Below are 20,718 nucleotides of genomic sequence, written 5' to 3' on the forward strand. Positions count from 1 at the left end.
ATCTCTTTTCTTGCCCACCTTATACAAACTCTCGAACTTCTTCATTTAATTCCCTATACAAGCGGTGGTTATGTGCCATGGAATCAGTTCTGACTCCTAGAGTACCTGTATAGAGTTTCTGAGACTGTAAATCTTTATGGGAGCAGAATGCCCCATCTTTCTCAAGTGCAACGACAGGTAGATTCACTCTGCTTGTGGTTAGCAGCCCAATGCATAACTCCTGTACTACCAGAGCTCCTTCTCCATGTAGAGGAACATTTTCAAATCTGAAATTATTATGTGCGTGGCGACTCACATGATTTTTAACAAATGGAGCTTGTGCAATAGTTTTTAAGGAAGGGCCTGCTCTTTCTCTAATCTATTTATGAAATTAAAGTAGGCTTAAGGCCTAGGGAATGGGTGAGTAATTAAACCCATGACTATTGAGTCAATTCCTCCACCCAGTGAGCCTAGAAAGCAGAGGAAACATGCCTCAAAATGGTTCCAAGGCTTTACAGAGGCAGACTGTCACGTTTTTCTCCTGTGCAAAGGTGAATGGGTTCAAAACACCAATCGATGCTTAGCCACTGTACCATCAAGGTTTTTTGGAAAAGTGGTTAGTACCTCAATTTCCTATGATCACTTTTCTTCATTTTATAAGTGGTCTAAAAGTACAAGGCAGGGGAAAGAAACAATAAATTTATTTGAAGTTCAAGGTGACTTAGTATTTCAGAACTCTTCCACAATCACATCTCACCCTGAAATATCAAATCATGTTTGCATTCAATTTAGCATTTGTTAAATTCAAAATTTCTAGACTTTAAACTCTAAATATTTTGAAAATTCCAATAGTTGATCTGGGAACTTTGTTCTAATATAAAATTAACAGTATTGCTTTAACAAGCATAATTATCATTTCCTATCAAACTTCAGATCATCCCACTTTATTTTTAGTCATGGATTTACAAACTTCTTTATGAATCTTAGAAACACCTGTGTGATGGTTAAGCATTTAGCTGCTAACAGAAAAAATTAGTGTTTTGAGCCCACTCAGAGATGCCATCAAAGAAAGTTCTGGCAATCTACTTCTGAAAAATCAGCCACTGAAAACCCTATCAGTGCAATTCTATTCTGACACATGTGGAGTCAGCATGATGAGTTGGCGTCAACTCCATGACAATTGGTTTTGTTTTATATTTACTTTATGAAACTTAAATGAAAAAAATAAAAAAATGAAGAGCCGTAGTGGTGTAGCGAGTTATGAACTTGGCTGCAAATTGCAAGGTCAGTGGTTCACACCCAGCAGCAACTCTGCAGAAAAGTGATGAGTGTGTTTGCTCCTGTGAAGATTCAAGCTCAGAAATCCTAACAAGCATATCTACTCTGTCTTATCAGGCCGCTGGGAGTTGGAATCAACTCTATGACAGTAGGTTAAAAAATTAATTAGGATAGAGTTTATAATGATTCCACACTGTCTACTTTTTAAAAATGTAAGGGTCCTGGTGTGGCACCATAGGATAAGCGCTCCATCTTAAGGTTGGATTGAATCACAAGGCTGGAGGTTCAAATTCACCAGCTGCTCCTTGGAAATGCTATACAGGGTCGTTATAAGTCAGAACCAACTATGCAGCACTTAACAACAACAACAATTGCATTATAATCCAGTGGTCACTTCTAAGAGATCCTCATCACTTTCTCTTTCCCAGGATGCATTGTTATTTATTGTTCACCTTATCAGAAGTCTTCCCAAAGTGTTTCTGTTCTTTTGGTACATCTCTTAATATCTCCAGGAAATACAATAGGGGTCATTAGAGAAAAATATTGTCAACATTTCTTACAAGTTTTAGGAGGTAGACTTTAGTTGTCTAGGAATTGTTTTCAACCAGGGAATTACATTTCATAAAGACACTAGATACATTAAACTTTAGTATAGTGAATTCTTGCTTACTTCAAACAATTTGAATTCAGCTCATAGTCTTTTTCTTGGCTTGAAATTCTGAGCAATCTCATTCATCATTTCTAACAAAGTAAACATCAGTAACTTAGATCATTAGAAAGAATGTGCACTGTATATACTATCCCCAATGGTATTTGACTAAAGCAAAAACAATGAAATTGACTTATGTGAGAAAAAACTCAGAACAATAAAATATTGGCAGCTTACAAACATGCCATTCAGGTATTATGGAAATAAGCCAGCCCAAATCACTCATGGCACAAAAATAAAATAAGCACACTGTTTGAATGTCAGAGGGATTTTCAGGTAATAGCTTTTAAAATAAAGGGAACCTTTAGAGTTCCAATGTAAATTTCAGCAACACAAATATTTCCTGCAGAGAGTAACAATCCTTAGAAATTCTAAAGGAAAATATTCCTAATAAAATTATAAATCTTATTCTTGTAAATGACTACTGCTATTTCTATCATGTTTAATTTTTCTGTTAAATCTTTGTTTTCAAAATCCATTTTTAAATCCTCCTGTACAAATAGATGGCTTATGAGTGGTACATACATTATTGGAGAAAGACTTAATTTTTTGAGTTGTTGGTAGGTGCCATCAAGTCGTTTCTGGCTCATAGCTACCCTATGCACAACAGAATGAAAAGTTACCTAGTTTTGCGCTATCCTCACAATTGCTGTTATGTTTGAGCCCATATTGTTTGGGGTCTTCCTTTTTTTCACTGACTTTTTGCTTTGCCAAGCGTGGTGTCCTTCTCCATGAACTGGCCGGTCCTGGCATGTCCTAAGTATGAGAAATGAAGTCTCACCATCCTTGCTTCTAAAGAACCTTGTAGCTGTACTTCTTCCAAGATAGATATGTTTGGTCTTCTGGCAATCCATGGTATTTTCAAGATTCTTTGTCAACAATATTTTGAAGTCTTAGTATGGCATGGCACTGTAGGATCAGCGCTGGACTGCTAACCACAATGTTGGATGTTCAAACCCAACTGTTGCTCCTTGCAAACCCTATACAGGGTCACTGTGTGTCAGAACTGACTCCATGGTATTTATCAACAACAACTATATATTGGGTAATTACTCATTTAATCTTCATAACAACCCTAAAACCTAGCTTCATTTTATAGTGATCCTACTGAGTCCTGCAGTCTTGATGTTGTGGCATCAAGACTGGGTTAATGTGCTGGACTGCAAAGTCTGTTTGAACTGCAAAGTTGGCTCTTTGGAAATCCTATACAGGATCGCTATAGGTTGGAACCAACTTGATGGCACTTAACAACAATAACAATTGAGTCCTAGTATGGCACTGTAGGATAAACATTAGACCACATAGCCTGTTTGAACTACAAGGTCAGAGGTTCAAACTCACTAGCTGCTCCTCAGAAGCCCTATACAGGGCTACTACGAGTCAGAACTGACTCAGAGGCACTTAACAACAACAATATTGAATCTTAAGAACTTCTTGAGGCTTTGCAAGATCACAGAGTTAATAATAAGATCCTAAGTATGAGGATTTGACAACAAACAACAAGGCTTTCTTTTTAAAATTGTATTATAAGTGTAAGGAGCTCTGATAGTGTAGTGGATTATAAACTGAGCTTCTAAACTACAAGGTCAGCAGTTCAAATCTACCAGTCATTCCACAGAAAAAAGATGATGCTTTCTATTCCCATGAAGAGTTACAACTTTGGAAACCCTATACAGGTTTGCTATGAGACAGAACAGACACAACAATCATGATCACCATAAATATAATATTATGTTTGATGAATTTAGTATACATAATATGCACATCAAATAGCAAAATAGTCTTTGATTTCATTAGCATTCTCTACATTATTTGCATGTAAAAGAAAACATTCTATCTATAAGTTATGATGAAGTATCTAAGTTTTGTTTTCTTTTTGGGTCCCCAAGACTAACAAGTACCAATCACCTGTCTGTCAGTTTGTACCCACCAATCCTATGTCAATTTGTCACACCACGGTTGCTAGTGTGTTTCTGTGATACTGGCAGCTATGCCAGCAGCATTTTAAATGCCAGCAGGGTCAGCCATGGTAGACAAGTTTCAGCTGAGTTTCCAGAGTATGACAGACTAGGAATAAGGAAAGGCAGGCAAATTCTGTATGCCAAGCCACTGAGAACTTTATGAATAGCAGTGGAATATTGTCAGATATAGCGCCAGATGATGAGCCTTTTGTGTTGGAACGTACTCAAAATGACTAGGGAAGACATACTGCCTGAAATTAGAGTTGACCTTAATAATATGGATTGAGCAAAGCTTTGGGGACTTTCATTTGCTAATCGAGCACAACTCATTATGGGAAGAAACAGCTACACATATCCATTAATCATAGAAATGTACAATGTACAAAGCATGATTCTTGGAAACTTGGAAGTCATCAAAAAATAAATGGAATACAAAAGATCCTTATTCTAGTTATTACTGAACTGAAATGTACTAGTATAAGCCATTTTCAGTTGGAGAATACTAGGGTTTATTATGCCAGGAATGGCACATTGAAGAGAAATAGTGTCACACCCAGTGCCAAAAAGAACATTTCAAGATTTATCTTGAAATACATTTCTGTCTATGATAGGATAATTCACCTACAAGGAAGGCCAGTTAATGCCATGATTACACAAATTTTTGCACCAACCACTAAAACCAGTGATGATGAAATTGAAGAATTCTGCCAATGTCTTTATTCTAAAATTGATCAAGTATACAGTCAAGATGCATTGATAATTATTGGTGGTTGACATGTGAAAGCTGGAAACAAAGAGGAAGGATCAGTAATTGGGAAATATGACCTCGGTGATAAAAACCAAGCTGGAGATTGTATGATAAAATTTGTAAGAAAAGTTACTTATTCATTGTAAATACCTTATTTTTAAATGATATAGAAAGCTGCTATATACATGGACCTCAGCATATGGAGTAAACAGCAGTCAAATTGACTATAACTTTGGGAAGAAATGATGGAAAAGCTCAATATCATTAGTTTAAAACTGCAAGGGGCCTACTGTGTCATAGACCGGAAACTGCTCATGTGCAAGTTCAGGCTAAAGCTGAGGAAAAAATAAAAAACAAGTCCTTGAGAGCCAAAATATGACCTTGAAAACATCACACCTGAATTTAGAGATCATCTCAAGGGCAAAATTGATACATTAGACATCAGTGACAAGAAACTGGAAGAGTTGAGGGATGACATCCAGAAGCTCATAGAAAGCAAAAGGTCATTAAAAAGACAGGAAAGAAACAAAAGGCAAACATAGGTGTCAGGCACAAGGGTGCTCAGACCTGTAGATATTCCCCATTTGACATAGCTTCGATAGCTTGATGATCAGAACTAGACTAGAGGATGATTAAAAAAAAAAAAAAGATAAAGTAAACAAGTGTAAATTGCTACAATTTGATGAATTTGACCTATACTTATGGATGTAGTAGCTCAAAATACTGAGAGGGAAAAAGCCTTCACATCAAGGATTAATCCTATGCCCCTTATATGCAGGGTTGATAGGGATGGTCAACTTAGACACTGGCTACCTAAAATGGGGAGCGGGGGAGGTCTATAAAGGCACAAAGTGACAGTCTTACAAGTTTTCAAGAGGGAGTTTGGTTTCAGAGTGTATGGGTGAAGGTAGAATCCCCACTGCATAGTCTTCATCTTGTCTAGACGGGTCTGGTGAAGGGAGATGGGGATAAGATTCTTATGATTCAATAGTGAATGATTGTTATCATGACTAATTGTGACTGTCACAACTGTAAAAGTAGAAATTTTGTAACATAAAGGGGAAGTAGTTAAACTTACGTTCCAGGAAAGGGAAACCTAGGACCATCTAGGGAGAAGAGCAGGAACAGAATGTGGGACCCTATCCAGAGAAGCAACGACACCAGAGATGGAGGCAGAGATGATGACATGGAGAGATAGAGCAGTTGAAACTCTAGATTCATGGAAAGAGAAAGGCTGTGTGCTGGCTGCCAGGAGGTGGCTTGCAGAATATTCCCTGTGGTTGTTTACATGATTATGTATTCTTAGTGTTTTTGTGTACATCCCCCTCCTCAAAAAACAAACAAACAAACAAACAAAACCTGAGGGAATAGATGCAAATACTGTTGAATGATGATGCACAGAGGGGATTGTAATTATTACAGTGAAACAATGAGTGTAAAACCGATATTCTCCCATGCAACCTATCACTCAATTCACAATAAAAACTTACAAGAAAAATAGATGTCAGAAGAGACTCTGAAACATACTCTTGAGCATAGAGAAGGTAAAGCAACTGAAAACAAATGAGAATATAGAAGAGTTAAACAGAAAATTTCAAAGGCCAGCTTAGAAGGCAAGGTAACATATTATAATGAAATGTTCAAAGACCTAGAGTTATGAAACAAAGAACACATTTAACATTTTTTTCAAGCTGAAAGAAATGAAGAAGAAATTCCAGGCTTGGTTGCAATATTGAAGGATTCTATAAGTAAAATATTGAATGAGCAAGGAAGTATCAAAGAACATTGATGGAATACACAAAAACACCAAAAGTATCTGGTTGATGCTCAATCATTTTACAAGGTAACGTATGATTATGAACCAATAGTATTGAAAGAAGAAGTTCAAGCTGTACTGAAGACATTGGAGAAAAAGCTCTAGGAATTGATAGACTACAAATTGAAATGCTTCAACAAACTGATGTATTTCTGGAATCATTCATTCGTCCATTCCAAGAAATTTGGAAGACAGCTACCAGGCCAACCAATTGGAAGATATCTATATTTGTGTTCATTCCAAAGAAAGGTAACCCAGAACAAGGTGAAAATCATAGAGCAGTATCATTGATATCACACCAAATAAAATTTCATTGAAAATAATTTTCAAATGGTTGCTGCTGTACATCCACAGGGAGCTAGCAGAAATTCAAGTCAATTCAAAATATGATTTGGACCAGGTGCAGGCTTGTAGAGTATACCCTTTGGTTGGTTGATGATGCATGGAGGGGCTTGTAACTATGGCAATGAAATGATAAACGATAGAATGAATGTAAAACTAATGTTCTCCCATGTAAACTATCACATAATTCACAATAAAACATTAAAAGAAAAAACAGGATTTAGAAGGATGAATTTCTTTGCATTCATTAGACGGATCTTGGTTAAGAGCAGAAAATATAAGAAATGTACTCACTTGTGATTTATTGACTGAAGAGAAAAAGCATTCATTTGTGTGGATCATAACAAACTATGGATAACACTGAGAAAAAATGGGTAATTCAAAACACATCGTTGTGTTCATAAGGAACCTGTACATAGTCAAGAGGCAATTGTTCAAACAGAACAAAGAGGAAACAGAATGGTTTATAATCAGGAAAGGTATGTGCCAGGGTTTTGTTGGAACCTATACACAGACCAAGAAACAGTCATTCAAACACAACAAGAGGATACTGAATGGTTTAAAGTCAGAGAGGATGTGAATCATGACAAGCTATGGACAACATTGTTGAGAATGAGTATCCTGGAACACTTAATTGTGCTCATGAGGAACCTGTACATAGACTAATCAGAACAAGGTGACACTAAATGGTTTTAAATTAGGAAAGGTGTGTGCCATGGTTGTATTTTTTACCATATGTATTTAATCTGCATGCTATGCACATAATCTGAAAAGCTGAATTATATGAAGAAGAACATGGCATCAGGATTGGAAGAAGACTCATTAACAACCTGTGATGTGCAGAAGATACAATCTTGCTTGCTGAAAGTGAAAAGGACTTAAAATACTGATGAAGATCAAAGTGTGGACTGCACGTCAATGTAGATAACCCAAAAATTGTCATAAATGGACCAATAATAACATCATGGAAAATGGCGAAGCCTTTGTATAAGTCAGACTTTATTTTGCTTGGATCTACAATCAACAGTTATGGAGGCAAAAGTCAAGAAATCAAATAACACATTGCATATGGCAAATCTGCTGCACAAGACCTCTTTAAAGTGTTCAAGAGCAAAGATATTAGTTTGAGGACTGAGGTGTGCCTGACCCAAACCATGGCATTTTCTATCACCTCATACGCAAGTGAAATTTGGACAATGAATAAAGAAGACCATAGAAGATTTGATACATTTGAGTTATGGTGTAGGCGAAGAATATTAAAAGCATGATGGACTGCCAGAAGAACAAACTAATCTGTTTTGAAAGAAGTATAGCAAGAATGCAACTTAGAAGCCAGGATGGTAAAATTTCATCTCTCATATTTCAGACATATTATCAAGGAGGAGCCCTTTCCTGGAGATGGAAATCATGCTTGGTAAAGTGGAGGGTCATAGAAAAAGAGGAAGATTCCCAATGGACTGGATTGGCACAGTGTCCGTGCAATGGGATTGAATTTAACAACAATTATGAGGATGGCACAGTACTGGACAGTGTTTTGTTTTGTTGTGCATGACATCTCTATGAGCTGGAGTAAGCTGGACAGCACCTAACAATAACAACCACAAAAGGATGTATCCTTTTATCATCATACTTAATCTGTATTCCGAGCAAATAATAGAAGCTGGATTTCTATTATGTGAAATGTTAAATGAAATATTAAATGAAATTATATAGAATGGGAAATTAGAATTGGAGGAAGACTCCTTAGTAGCCTGCAATAAACAGATGACACCTCTTGCTTGATGGAAGTGAAGGGTACTTAAAATACTTGCTGAGGAAGATCAAAGGCTACGGCCTTCAGTTAGAGTGCACCTCATTGTAAAGAAAAGAAAAACTTTCACAACTGGACCAATGAATGACATCATGATAAATGGAGAAAAATTTGAAGTTGTCAATTACCTCATTTTGTTTGGATCCACAATCAACCCTTAGTCAAGAAATCAAACAATGTATTGTAATAGGCAAATATGCTACAAAAGATCTCTTGGAAGTACTAAAGAGCTAAGATACCAATTTTCGGATAAGGTACACATGAGCCAAGCCATATTATTTTTAATAGTCTCATATGCATGTGAAAGTTTGACAATGAGTAAGGAAGACAGGGGAAGAACTGATGCATTTGAATTGTGGCATTTCTGATGAATAAAAACTCCATGGATTGCAAGCAGAATAAAACAAATTTATCTTCAAAGTTTAACCAGAACGCTTTTTACAAGCAAGGATGGAGAGATTTTATTTGTCATTCTTTGGACATGTCAGGGGGGAATCAGTTCCTAGAAAAGGACATCTTGCTTCATATAAAGTGGAAGATCAAAAAAAAGGGGAAGACCCCCAACAAAGATGGATTAACACAGTGGCAGCAACAATGGGCTCAAACATAACAATTGTGAAGATGGTGAAAGGTCAGGCACTATTTTGTTCTGCTTTTCATGGGGTCACTATGATTTTGATGGCACCTAACTGACACAACGGCACTTAACAACAACAATAGAGCAACAAACACAGGTCCCTAGCATATAATTCTCCTGCCTAAACTATCACTGTATCCAGGGAGACAAGTGGCCACTTGGCTTTCCCTTTTCATTTTCTTACAATTCATGTCCTTTGTGGCCACTGCCTCATGAGCATGCAGTCAGTCATTTTGAGAGATTATAACGTCATCAATTCCATTAGAAAAGAAGTTCTGACGTAAACTGGATTTTGTAGTTGTTGTTGTTAAGTGTCAGTGAGTCAGTTCCGACTCATAGAAACCCTGTATAGGGTTTTCAAGGAGCAGTTGGTGGATTTGAACCACCAACCTTGGAGTTCAAACTGACCTTGCACTTTATCCTGTAGAAGCACCAATTTGATTGTTTTAGTATTTATATCCTGGGTGGTACGAATGGTTTGCGCTCAGATACTAGCCAAAAGGTTTGAATCCACAGAAGAAAGAGCTGGTGATCCACTTCCATAAGACTGCATCCAACAAAGCTTCTGTGGAGTGCGGTTCGACTCTGGCACACTTGAAATCACCATAACTACAAGCTGACTGGACATCAATACAATTTTATTCAATGTATTCTGGTCTCTCCGCTTTTTTTTTTTTTTCATTCAGCGATTCCCTCTGTGTGGAATAGCTCCTCTTCCCTATCCCATCTGTATCTGGTCAAGTTCTTTCAGGACTTTCCTTGTTAGGAGTCTTGGTGTGGCACTCTCTCAGACCTTTAAATGTAGATTGCAATTAATTTCTTCAAGGACTTGTTCTGCCATATCTCTTCTATACCCACTGTTACTGTTGTGTTGTTAACTGCCTTCATTGAGCTGGTTCTGATGCATAGCGACCCTGTATGGAGTTTCCGAGGAGTGGCTGGTGAGTTTGAACCATTGACCTTGTGGTTCAAACTAACTTTGCAGTCCAGTGCATGAACCCACAGAATCACACCAGGACTCCTATACTCCTTGTTGTTGTTAGGTGACATCAAGTTGGTACCAACTCACAGCAACCTTGTGCACAGCAGAATGAAACACTGCCTGATCCTGGGCCAACCTCACTACTGTTGCCACACTTGAATCCATCGATGCTGCCACTTTGCCAATCCATCTCATTGGGGGGTCTTCCTAGTTTTCTCTGACCCGCCACCTTACCAGACATGATATCCTTCTACAGTGATTTGTCCCTCCTGACAATATGTCCAAAGTATGAGGACGAAGTTTGGCCATCTTGACATCCAAGGAGCACTCTGGCTGCACTTCGTCCAACACAGATCTATTGGTTCTTCTGGCAGCCCATGGCACTTTCAATATTCTCCTCCAACACCATAACTCGTAAGCATCAATTCTTCTACGGTCTTCCTTATTTACCATCCAGCTTTCACATGCATATGAGGTTATTGAAAATACCATGGCTTGGGTCAGGCGCACCTTAGTCTTCAAGCTGACATCTTTGCTCTTCAACACTTTAAAAAGGTCTTGTGCAGCAGATTTGCCTAATGCAATATGTCGTTTGATTTCTTGACTGCTTTTCACCCCTTATTATAATTATCTCTATGAATTGCCTCCAGTTAGTATACCAGAGATTACAGAAAGCAGTGTTGCAGTTTGTTATTCTTCAGCATTTGGTACATAATTAATTTTTGAAAAAAAGTTATGAGCTTTTTAGTCACACCAAATAAGTCTCAGAATGTTTTATATTGTAAATGATAAATGTGGTACTTTGGTTAAAAGGACCTCACAATTTTGAAATAAATTCATGAGGAGTCCATCAAAAACATTATAGATTATGATAATATATCCACCACTGTTCACAGAAGTATATGGCAGAACGAAAGGCAGCTTAGATTGAACCAGACACCATGCCATAGAGATATTTTTGAAAAGTCTTAGAATTTAGAAACAATTCATTTGTACTCGTGACCACATACATTCGTTGAATTGATTCATTCCTATACCTGGATTCTTCATAGATATTAGAGTTGCAAATGTCATTCTGACTAAGATACATTTTTTCAGGACAACTTTTAATCAAGATTTGCAAGTCTTTGCAAATATATATCCTTTTGACCCACAAAGAAGGTGGAAGGCTCAAGGAAAAAGCTTTACTTCTCTGTGCCTCCACAGCTGCAGTTGTGGTCCCCCAATGTTAAGATGACTCTCTTGCCATGCTCAGGCGCTCTGAGAGGAGTGTTAAACATTGGGTCTCTGGAACCTGCATGGAAACTCCTGTTTTTTTTAGGAATTGTGTGACTTGAACCATCATTCTTGTTTCCACAACCGCAAACTGATACTTACACCTTAGTTCTATGTGAAAATGACATGACTTAAACCAGAAAATGGTTTAGTATTGTTGTTGACATATATACAATGTTAGGAAAAAATGATGTATATTAAACTTTTTCTTAGTATGGTCAACCTTAACTATTTTTCAGTTCCTCAAAAAATGAACTTCTGTGTTTCCTTTTGTTTTTATCAAACCTTTGGTCTGATGAGAAAAACAATATTATGGATTAATATTTCTCCAGTTAATAGACTGCATGTTTTGAAACAATATGCTTTGCTTTTATTCATATTTGTATATGCTCAATTTTCAGTCTGCATGGGTCTTATAAATAGAATAAAATTCTGTAATGAATGGGGACCAAGGTCTATTTGGTATGAGTACCGAGGCCTAGGATTCTGCCTTCTCAGCTTCGTGGAATGTGGCACATGAGAAACTTGAATTGCTTTGCTTACTGACTAAACTACAATTTGCTACAGAGAACTAATTTTGACAAATTCTATAAACAGAAAGCTTCCAGTATGCAGACAGGTCTGCTAACATTTGATAACATCTAGTTGTAGGTGAGATTTTTAGAAGATATGTATTCTCATGTTGATTTCTGGACTTAAACAAAAAATGCAGCATGAGTCTATGGAATTAAAATTAATGATAAAATAGTTTGTAAGCATCCCATAAGAGATTATATGTTAGTTAATGTTTACAGTTCATGGCCAGGTTGGTATTAGTTAATTAAAGAAATCACTTGGGATGAGGAAGCGCTCTGAAATGTTTGTGGTTTTTAATACTGTTCATAATAAGCCCCGGACTTTAGGGAGTATTTTAAGGTTCTATGAAACTGAATATATTTTCGCTTGGACTCATTATTTACTTAACTACAGGTCATTTATTTTGGCAGGAGAAAATGTACCTGTTCAATATCAAAGGCCTGTGAATTTCAACCTTCTTATATAGTCCTATTATAGCATTTAAGAATTTTTAGTTAAATGAAAAAAAATGATCATTTTTCTATATATTAGGATTCTTCTCAGCTTCTGTGATTTTAGTTTCCATAATTTAAAGTGCATATTGAAAATAAATTGCTTTATTTGATCTCATGTAGATTTTCCATTAATGAAGTCCAGTAGATATATTTAACTTTGTGTATACATCTATGAAAAATAACATATTCAGAAATAGCTCTAAGGATAACTGAATCTGTAAATGTATCCATTTAAAGATCTCACCTAATAACAGTTACCTTATTGCATAATAATATGAATTTATACTCATGATTATGAATTATTCATGCTGTGGGCCTATCTAGCTATTTTAGTTATGGATATTAAATTTGCTAATAAATTTCCCTGATACTGACTTCTGCATTTTATACACAGGACAAAGCCCTGCCTTACCTCCTCCATTACTGACAGGCCAAGCGTCCACATCCACTCCAGCTTCAACTACTCTTGAAGGCAAGTAGTTTATATTTTCTTCCAAAGGTTTTTTTCTATGTAGATAGAGTAGAATGTAGAGGTATAAAACAAAATATTTGCAAAAGAAGCAAGAAATCTTTCTTATGCAGCTTTAGTAGGTCTAAATAACTATTGACTTTTTCTGCAGCTCTAATTTGCTCTTATTTAGAAAAGCAGAAATGACCCTAAAAGGCCTTTATTAGTGACATTCACCTTCCAGGATGAACAGCTTGGTAACATTGAAGTCAAACCAGGAAGTAAAGGGAGACGGAGACAATGATTCACCTTGTATTTCTTGCTGTTTTATTTCAATTTGCTCAGTTTCTGTAGTAAAACTCCAGTGACGGTCTCTAGATTTGAATCTGAGCTATACCTCTTACTCATGATATAAATTTGGTCTCTGCTATTCTTGTTTCATCTCAGAGAAAATGATGCATGCACAATGAATTTATACAACTTCCTATATGTGTATTCTATTCTCAATACGTGTACGAGGGGGCTTCAATGTTTGTGATAAATTCATTATCTTTTAAATCCATTGCTTCATGAATTTTTTGAAGTCATTTCATATTCATAATGTTGCTTAGATTAAACAAAACAAAACAAAACAAAAACCAAGGAGAAAAGTCTCATCACGTACAATTTTGATGAAAATGTTAAATCCTACCTGTAAGACTTAATTCATTCAATCCTTCAACCATAAGAATATGTCAGATATTGTCTATATTATACTGTTGTTGTTAGTTATCATCAAGTTGCTTCCCACCATAGCAACCTTATGCACAACTGAATGAATCAATGCTTATATAGTACTAGAAATTCAAAATTAATAGAAAACCATTTCTGTCTGCCAAGAGTCAATTTTCAGATATAAAAGTACAGCTAATGTGGCAATGTAGGATCAGCACTGAACCAAAAGCCACACGATCAGCAGTTCAAACCCACCAACTTCTCCTTGGAAATCCTGTACAGTATCACTGTGAGTTGGAACTGACTCAATGGCATGTAACAAAAAGAGTTTAATTCAATGGAGTCCTAGTGTGGCACTCTTGAATAAACACTGGACTTCTAACTGCAAGGTCGGTGCTTCAAACTCACTGGCCACTCTTTGAAAACCCTATACAGGTTTGATATGAGTTGGAATCTACTAGATGACACTTAACAGCAACAACAACAATTAAAGTCAAATGAATCCCACCCTCTTTTATTTTTTGCAAGAGTGCAAATTGAGGTGTCCCCTCAACCTATAGCTACCTTCTTTCCCTGGCTCTGTCCCAAATTGAAAGAGATATTATGGGCACATGTGTGTATACCCCATTCCATGTGTCCATGTAGTTCCACTATGTCCAACAGCCTACTGGTTTTGACCATCCCTTGGAACTAGGGCTGGTCTCCCTTGTGAATATTCATCCAGGAAGAGGTACCTATAGGCCTTGGCATCAAAGTGGAAGCTGCTTGTGGAAAGAATCTCAGTGTCCTCAGACCTGGAATATATGAAGTGACTCCAGGTGGCCACACCCTTATCAATCCAGAGTCCCAGTTCCTGAATAGGATACAGCCAGAAGAGGGTTAAGCAGAGCCCTGTACATTGAATAGCATACAGGAATGATGCTGGTTGTTGTGGTCTAATAGATATGCTGATTACCACAATAGGAAGAAAACCAAAACACAAGTCAGTATAAAATACTGTGAAAGCCTAGAAAAGAAAATGTAGCACTGGTTGAAATAAGTGTGAGGGCCCCAATGGAAGTTTCTCAACTAAGAATTCCCAATTAGCAACATTTTATGTTGATACTTATCATTTACAGGTGCCAAATGTGGCACTGTGGGTTAATACACTGGACTGCAAGGTTGGTTGGAACCACAAGGTCAGTGGTTCAAGCTCACCAACTGCTTCTCGGAAACCCTACATGGGGTCATTATGAGTCGGAACCAACTCTAGGAAACTGAACAACAACAACAACAAATATTTCTAAAATCATCTTTGCACATAGAACTCAAATGTAGTTAAGTGTATATCGAAGGAAGTAATACAACAAAAACCAAGAACAAATTCATCATTGGTTACTACTATGCATTTACTTGGTGTGGCGTTCTAGGATAAGCATTGGACCGCACCACAAGGTCTGTAGTTCAAACTCACCAGACGCTCCTTGGAAGCCCTACACAGGGTTGCTATGATTCAGAACCGACTTGAAGGCACTTAACAGCAACACAGCAACAACAAGAAATTGAAATAAACAAATTTTTCTAGAACTCAGTTTCCTGTGTTCTATCAAAAGAGAGAAATCAGAGTTATTTTTATTCTAGCATTAATATGACACAAGTAACTTCTCACCAAACTGACAAGTGACTCCATCCTACTGCCCAGATGCATATGATGAAAGGCAACCTGTAAACAATAGTGCAACCTTCAGTTTCATAAGATTCTAATTCTGTTGTTGGGAACTGGACATAACATCAAGTGACTAAGATTCCCAAACTTGAAGTCTACTTTGGTAGCTAGATTATTAAAATGATGGTTCTGTTTTATCACTTCACATAGTTTCATAAAACACCAAGTGGCAAATGTTTTGTCTATCAATCTATCACTTTGCAAAGATGTGTCATTATCTAAGTGGAACATTTACGTTCTATTGTTATATCTACAGAGCAATTAAATTTGACATTTCATTCCAAGAACTTAGTAATATGTTTAAGTGAATAAATCAACAGTATTAAAGTTTGCGACAGTCTTACAAAAATTACATGCCTTTTGCTAGCATGTATTTGCAATGTGCACAGATCTAATCTTTGCACTGAGAATGCTAGCCCTGAGCAACTTCCTAAAGAGTCCAGGTTATCTGGTGGTGCTGAGAGCATGGGCTTTGTCAGGGCTTGCAGACTTGCTGCCTGCAACTTCATTAGCATAATTGATTAGGAACTAGGACATATTTAGTATTAATCAAGCTGTTTTTAGTGAGCTGATTATGCATAGTCCTCTTGATGCACTATTTTATTCTGGGACTTTCTTAGGACCAAGTTGTAAGAAAATGTAAAAAAAAAAAAAAAAAAGTGAAATTTACATGTACCATTAAAGCATTTTTGTTGTTGTTGTTGTTTAAGGAATACAATTATAATGGGTCAAAATGTAGGGGCTTAAACATATTTGCATGTAATGTTTAAAAACATAGTTTTAAATTAGGCTGAATTATAACATTTACTCATATGGAATTTGGAAGAAGAAAACAGCTACCCTGAATTCTATCAGCAGAAATCTAGAAAGTCATGGATCTTATTGTAGGTAAAGCACTTTACACATCTGTGGAGTTATAAGTCTTCTCTGTGCTTTCACCGTGCTTTAACAAATATGTTTCTCACCCCATTCACTTCATTTTGCAAAGCACTCATGCACTTCAAGTCTCAGATCACTTTGACCTTTTGTTGTGCCATCCTTGTTTTTTCTTTCTCTCCATACAACACAAGATTTGGATACCATAAAGAACGTTTATTGATTTAAATCTTTAAATATAAAGGGACTAACTTCATGCTAAGTTGTTTCCTCTGACATCTGCTCTATGCTAGATTATTTTGTAGAGAAATATGTTTGATTATCGAATTTTAACAAAAATAACATTGAAAAGTAGTTCTGGGGCTAGGAAGTCCAGACACACCCTTATGTCATACTGTTTTGAAGCATTAGTTACTGAAGTACAAAATTGAGTTGCACAGATCATAAAGGTTGTAAATATTTGGAAAATGTTCAGAAAACGATAAAATTTGAATGGAGTAAGGTAATGAAGTGAAAACACAAGACTTGCACTAGGCCCTAAATAATAAGTTGGTAGGATTTGCATGGAGAAAGAATGGAACACTATGTTGAAATTATTCTAAGATAATTTCTTACCATAGGAAGTATCTGAGGACAATGTTCTATAGGAGGTAGGAAAGCTTTATTTACAATTCTATTAAACCAAGAACTTTATCACCTTTGTTCTTCAGTGAGGTATATCCTGAGAAACAGAAAATATAAAATAATAAAATACAATTTGGTTTCAGTTCTTATTTTATTAACTCTATAACACAACAGATTTTATTGAACATTAAGAGAATATACTATTTTTTCTTCATTTTGTGGTGGAATAAACTCATGAATTTTGGTAATTTTTTACTTAATTGACCTTTACTTATAAATTTTGATAAAAATGCATGGACCAAACTAATTTTAGTATCTATTAAACTTATAAAGTTGCTGAAAATATTAAATGAAATAACAAATATAACAACTTAGCACATTTTATTGCACAGTTGGTGCTCAACTGCTATTAGCATTATCATTTTATATAAGGAAATTTCTCTTGTATGTATAGCAAATCATTAATTTTTATGTTATATTGGTATCTACTGAAGATATTAAGGTAATTGCATTTATGAAATTGGTCACCATAGGTGAATTTAATTTCTTTATTGAGGGCTGGAATTGTATCCTGAATGGTTTAATACACACAATTAAAGTTTTTGCACCTCACCCTATAGATTGGGTGAGCCTGTTGAAGCTACTGAGCAAAAGAATAAGACCTTAGAGAATAAGGGTATTATTCTCTAAGACCCTTACTGCCACCCCTCAGCAGTACACCCTTTCTGAAGCTATTATGGTTATCTAAAATGCAACATTCTTGGAATAAGGTATGAAGATTTTAATAGGCTAACACGATGCCAACAGTTACACTCAGGTACTAGCCAAAAAACATTGGTGGTTCAAACCAACACAGAGGCTCCTCAGAAGACAGGTGTGTTTTTAGAAGATCATGGCCTTTAAAACTCTTTGAGGTAGTTCTACTGTGCTCATAGGGTGTTGCCATGAGTTATTATTAAATGGAAAGCAACTAACAACAACAATAACAACAGCAGCATTCATGATGAAATATTATGTCACTTGTTTTGTTTAAAAATCTTTATTCAACCCTCAAAACTACTCCATGCAGTGAATATGGTTGACATCACTTTAAAGACAGCAGAGAAATTAAATAAGTTGCCTAAGATAACACAACTCTAAAGTGGTATAATTGGAACTGAAAGTCAAGTGTCTCTTACCAAAGCTCAATCTGTTTCCATTTTCTCAGATTACCAATTAGATGTTAAGGCTAAGCATAATTACTAAGGTTCTGGTCTGACTTGCATAAATGAATGATATTAAGAATGAAAAATAGATATTGGGAGATAATAATGAGTTCATTTTGGAATCCCTGAGTTGTGCAAGGGATTATTAGTAGGTTTAATGGATATAGTACTGATAAAGGCTTGGGCAGACTTACAGTGAAGTACCTAAGAACTAGCAAAATAAGAAAGTTGCATGTCCTCTAGGATGAAAATGTAAGTGGAGTGATATCTAAACGCAGTAAGACTTGTAACTGTAGATGAGAGTTTTCCAATCAGACGTATGCCCTTCAGCAGGAAAACATAATTACTCTGCAAAATGATGTCTGTAAGATTTACAGTAAATCAGGGAAGGATCTGGGAATAAATGCCCAGATCTTTCACTTTCTCCTTCTCCATCTCTTGATAATGTTGTTCTTGTTGTTAAGTGTCATTGAGTCAGTTCTGACACATAGTGATCCTGTATAGGGTTTCCAAGATCCGGCTGTTGAGCTTGAACCACCGACCTTGCAGTTCAAAGATAATGTTGTTGCTGTTAAATGTCATCGAGTCAGTTCCAACCCATTGCATCAACCAAGCCCCTTGACTTCTGGATTCATGTTATCAATTTGGATTGCAGGTTTGCTATGGTCAGAACTGAGTCCATGGCACTTAACAACAACAACATTATCTTTGAACTGCAAGGTTGATGGTTCACTCCTTGGAAACCCTATACAGGTTCACTATGGGTTGGAACTGACTCAGGGTGGAGACAAGACTTGTGGGGAATGTTGGGCAGAATGTTGTGCTCAATTTTCATAATAAACATCTCAAATGGACAACCAGATATAAGAGTCTGGAGATTAAAAACAAAAAAGGTACAAATATCAGAGTCATAAATTAACCACAACACAGCATTTTATAAGGTAAGTTATGGGAAACTTTAGTTCCTTGTTACTCTTGGTAGAAAAACAGTTTCCATCATATAATTCTTTGGGGCAGCCAAATATATGAGTATTGCCTTCATGGAGTTCCAGTGTGCCACTGTGGGCTTATGTGCTAGATTACAAAGTCAGTTTGAACCCCAAGGTCGGTGGTTCAAGCTCACCAGTCACTCCTTGGAAAACCTATATAGGGGTTGCTATGAGTCCAAGTGAACTTGATGGAACTTCAAAATAAATAACAATATATGAGTATTGCTTCTTGGTTATTCACAATATTTGTTAGTGTATTAAAGGACTCAAGAATTTCTGTACCAAAACTATGTTTATTTATTTATTTTTTATAACCAGTGATTCCCACATTCAATTAGCCATAGTCTTACTTCTTTATTCAACACTTATCAAGATCTTAAGGAACAAATGAATTCAGAAACTTCTGAACATAAATGAAGGACAGTTCAACCAAGAATGTGACTGAGGTTGTTTAGCCACCCAATGTAAGAAGAGCATTCACTCAAGAAAGAAAATATGGGGAAGAATATCATTGAATGACAGACAGCTGAAACCACAAATGAAAGACTGTGAAGAAGAAAAGTTATTCAAACAAGTGAAATGCTCAAGAGAAATTAATGACAAAAAGGGACTGGTGTCTATAGATTTGTAATTTATAAGATAAGAGTGACTTATTCTTTCCTCTAAATTTTCTCTCTGCCATGTAAATGACAGTATTGTTATTATGTGCCGTGGAGTCAGTTCAGAATCATAGCGACCCTGTACAGGGTTTCCGAGGCTATAAATCTTTACAGGAGCAGAAAGCCTCATCTTTCTCCCGTGGAACAGCTGGTAGTTTCAAACTGCTGACAGTGAGATTAGCAGCCTGATTAGTAACCACTATGCTACCAGAGCTCCTTAAGTGACAGTATAGAAGTCAGGAATCTTAATTAAAGGTTATCTGTGATATATATATATATATGTCAATCTTTCAGAGACCTAGTTTCCTCATCAGCAAGGCAAGCTGATATTTTTTAAGTAGATTATCTCAAATATATGATCCATCTCCACAATTCCATTTTTCCTCAAGTTGTTATTTCTTTCATTATTTTTTCTATGCATATTAACAGAATTGTTTAATACCTTTGTGTTACACAATGAACTAATCAATATTGCCAAATGCAAGTTAAGCATCTGTTTCAGAGTTTCCAGCATGCCAATATTTTATTGCTGATTCACAAGATTTTATTTTGAAATAATTTTAGATATATAGAAGAGTTGTAAAAATAATAAAGACAATTGACATAACCCTTGATCCAGCTTCCTCTAATGTTAATTAATATCTTACCTATCACTGGTACACTTACCAAAACTTCGTGCCTTTATAGTCCCCCAATTTTAGATAGCCAATGTCCACTTTACCCCCCACACTCTGAAACCAAACTCTTTCTTGAAAACTTGTAAGTTGGTCACTTCATGCCTTTATAGCCTTCTCATTTTAGATAACCAATGTATAAGTTTCCTGTCCTTATCAACCCTGTATACAGAAAGGATAAGATTGATCCTTGATGTGAAAACTCCTTCCCTCTCAG

General features: G+C 36.3%; 1 protein-coding gene across 1 annotated transcript in view; it reads left to right on the plus strand.

The window, feature by feature from the left end:
• The window catches only part of TRDN (triadin), a 203,327-nt gene extending 187,083 nt beyond the window's left edge, over positions 1-16,244 (plus strand). Inside the window, exons 12-13 of the mRNA XM_006834733.1 lie at positions 13,002-13,083; positions 16,109-16,244. Coding sequence (XP_006834796.1) covers positions 13,002-13,083; positions 16,109-16,244 — 218 coding nt within the window. The remainder of the gene's footprint in view (positions 1-13,001; positions 13,084-16,108) is intronic.
• The last annotated feature ends 4,474 nt before the right edge of the window (positions 16,245-20,718 follow it).

The sequence above is a fragment of the Chrysochloris asiatica genome, unplaced genomic scaffold (genome assembly GCF_000296735.1).
Source record: "Chrysochloris asiatica unplaced genomic scaffold, ChrAsi1.0 scaffold00013, whole genome shotgun sequence".
In the NCBI taxonomy this organism is placed as follows: domain Eukaryota; kingdom Metazoa; phylum Chordata; class Mammalia; order Afrosoricida; family Chrysochloridae; genus Chrysochloris; species Chrysochloris asiatica.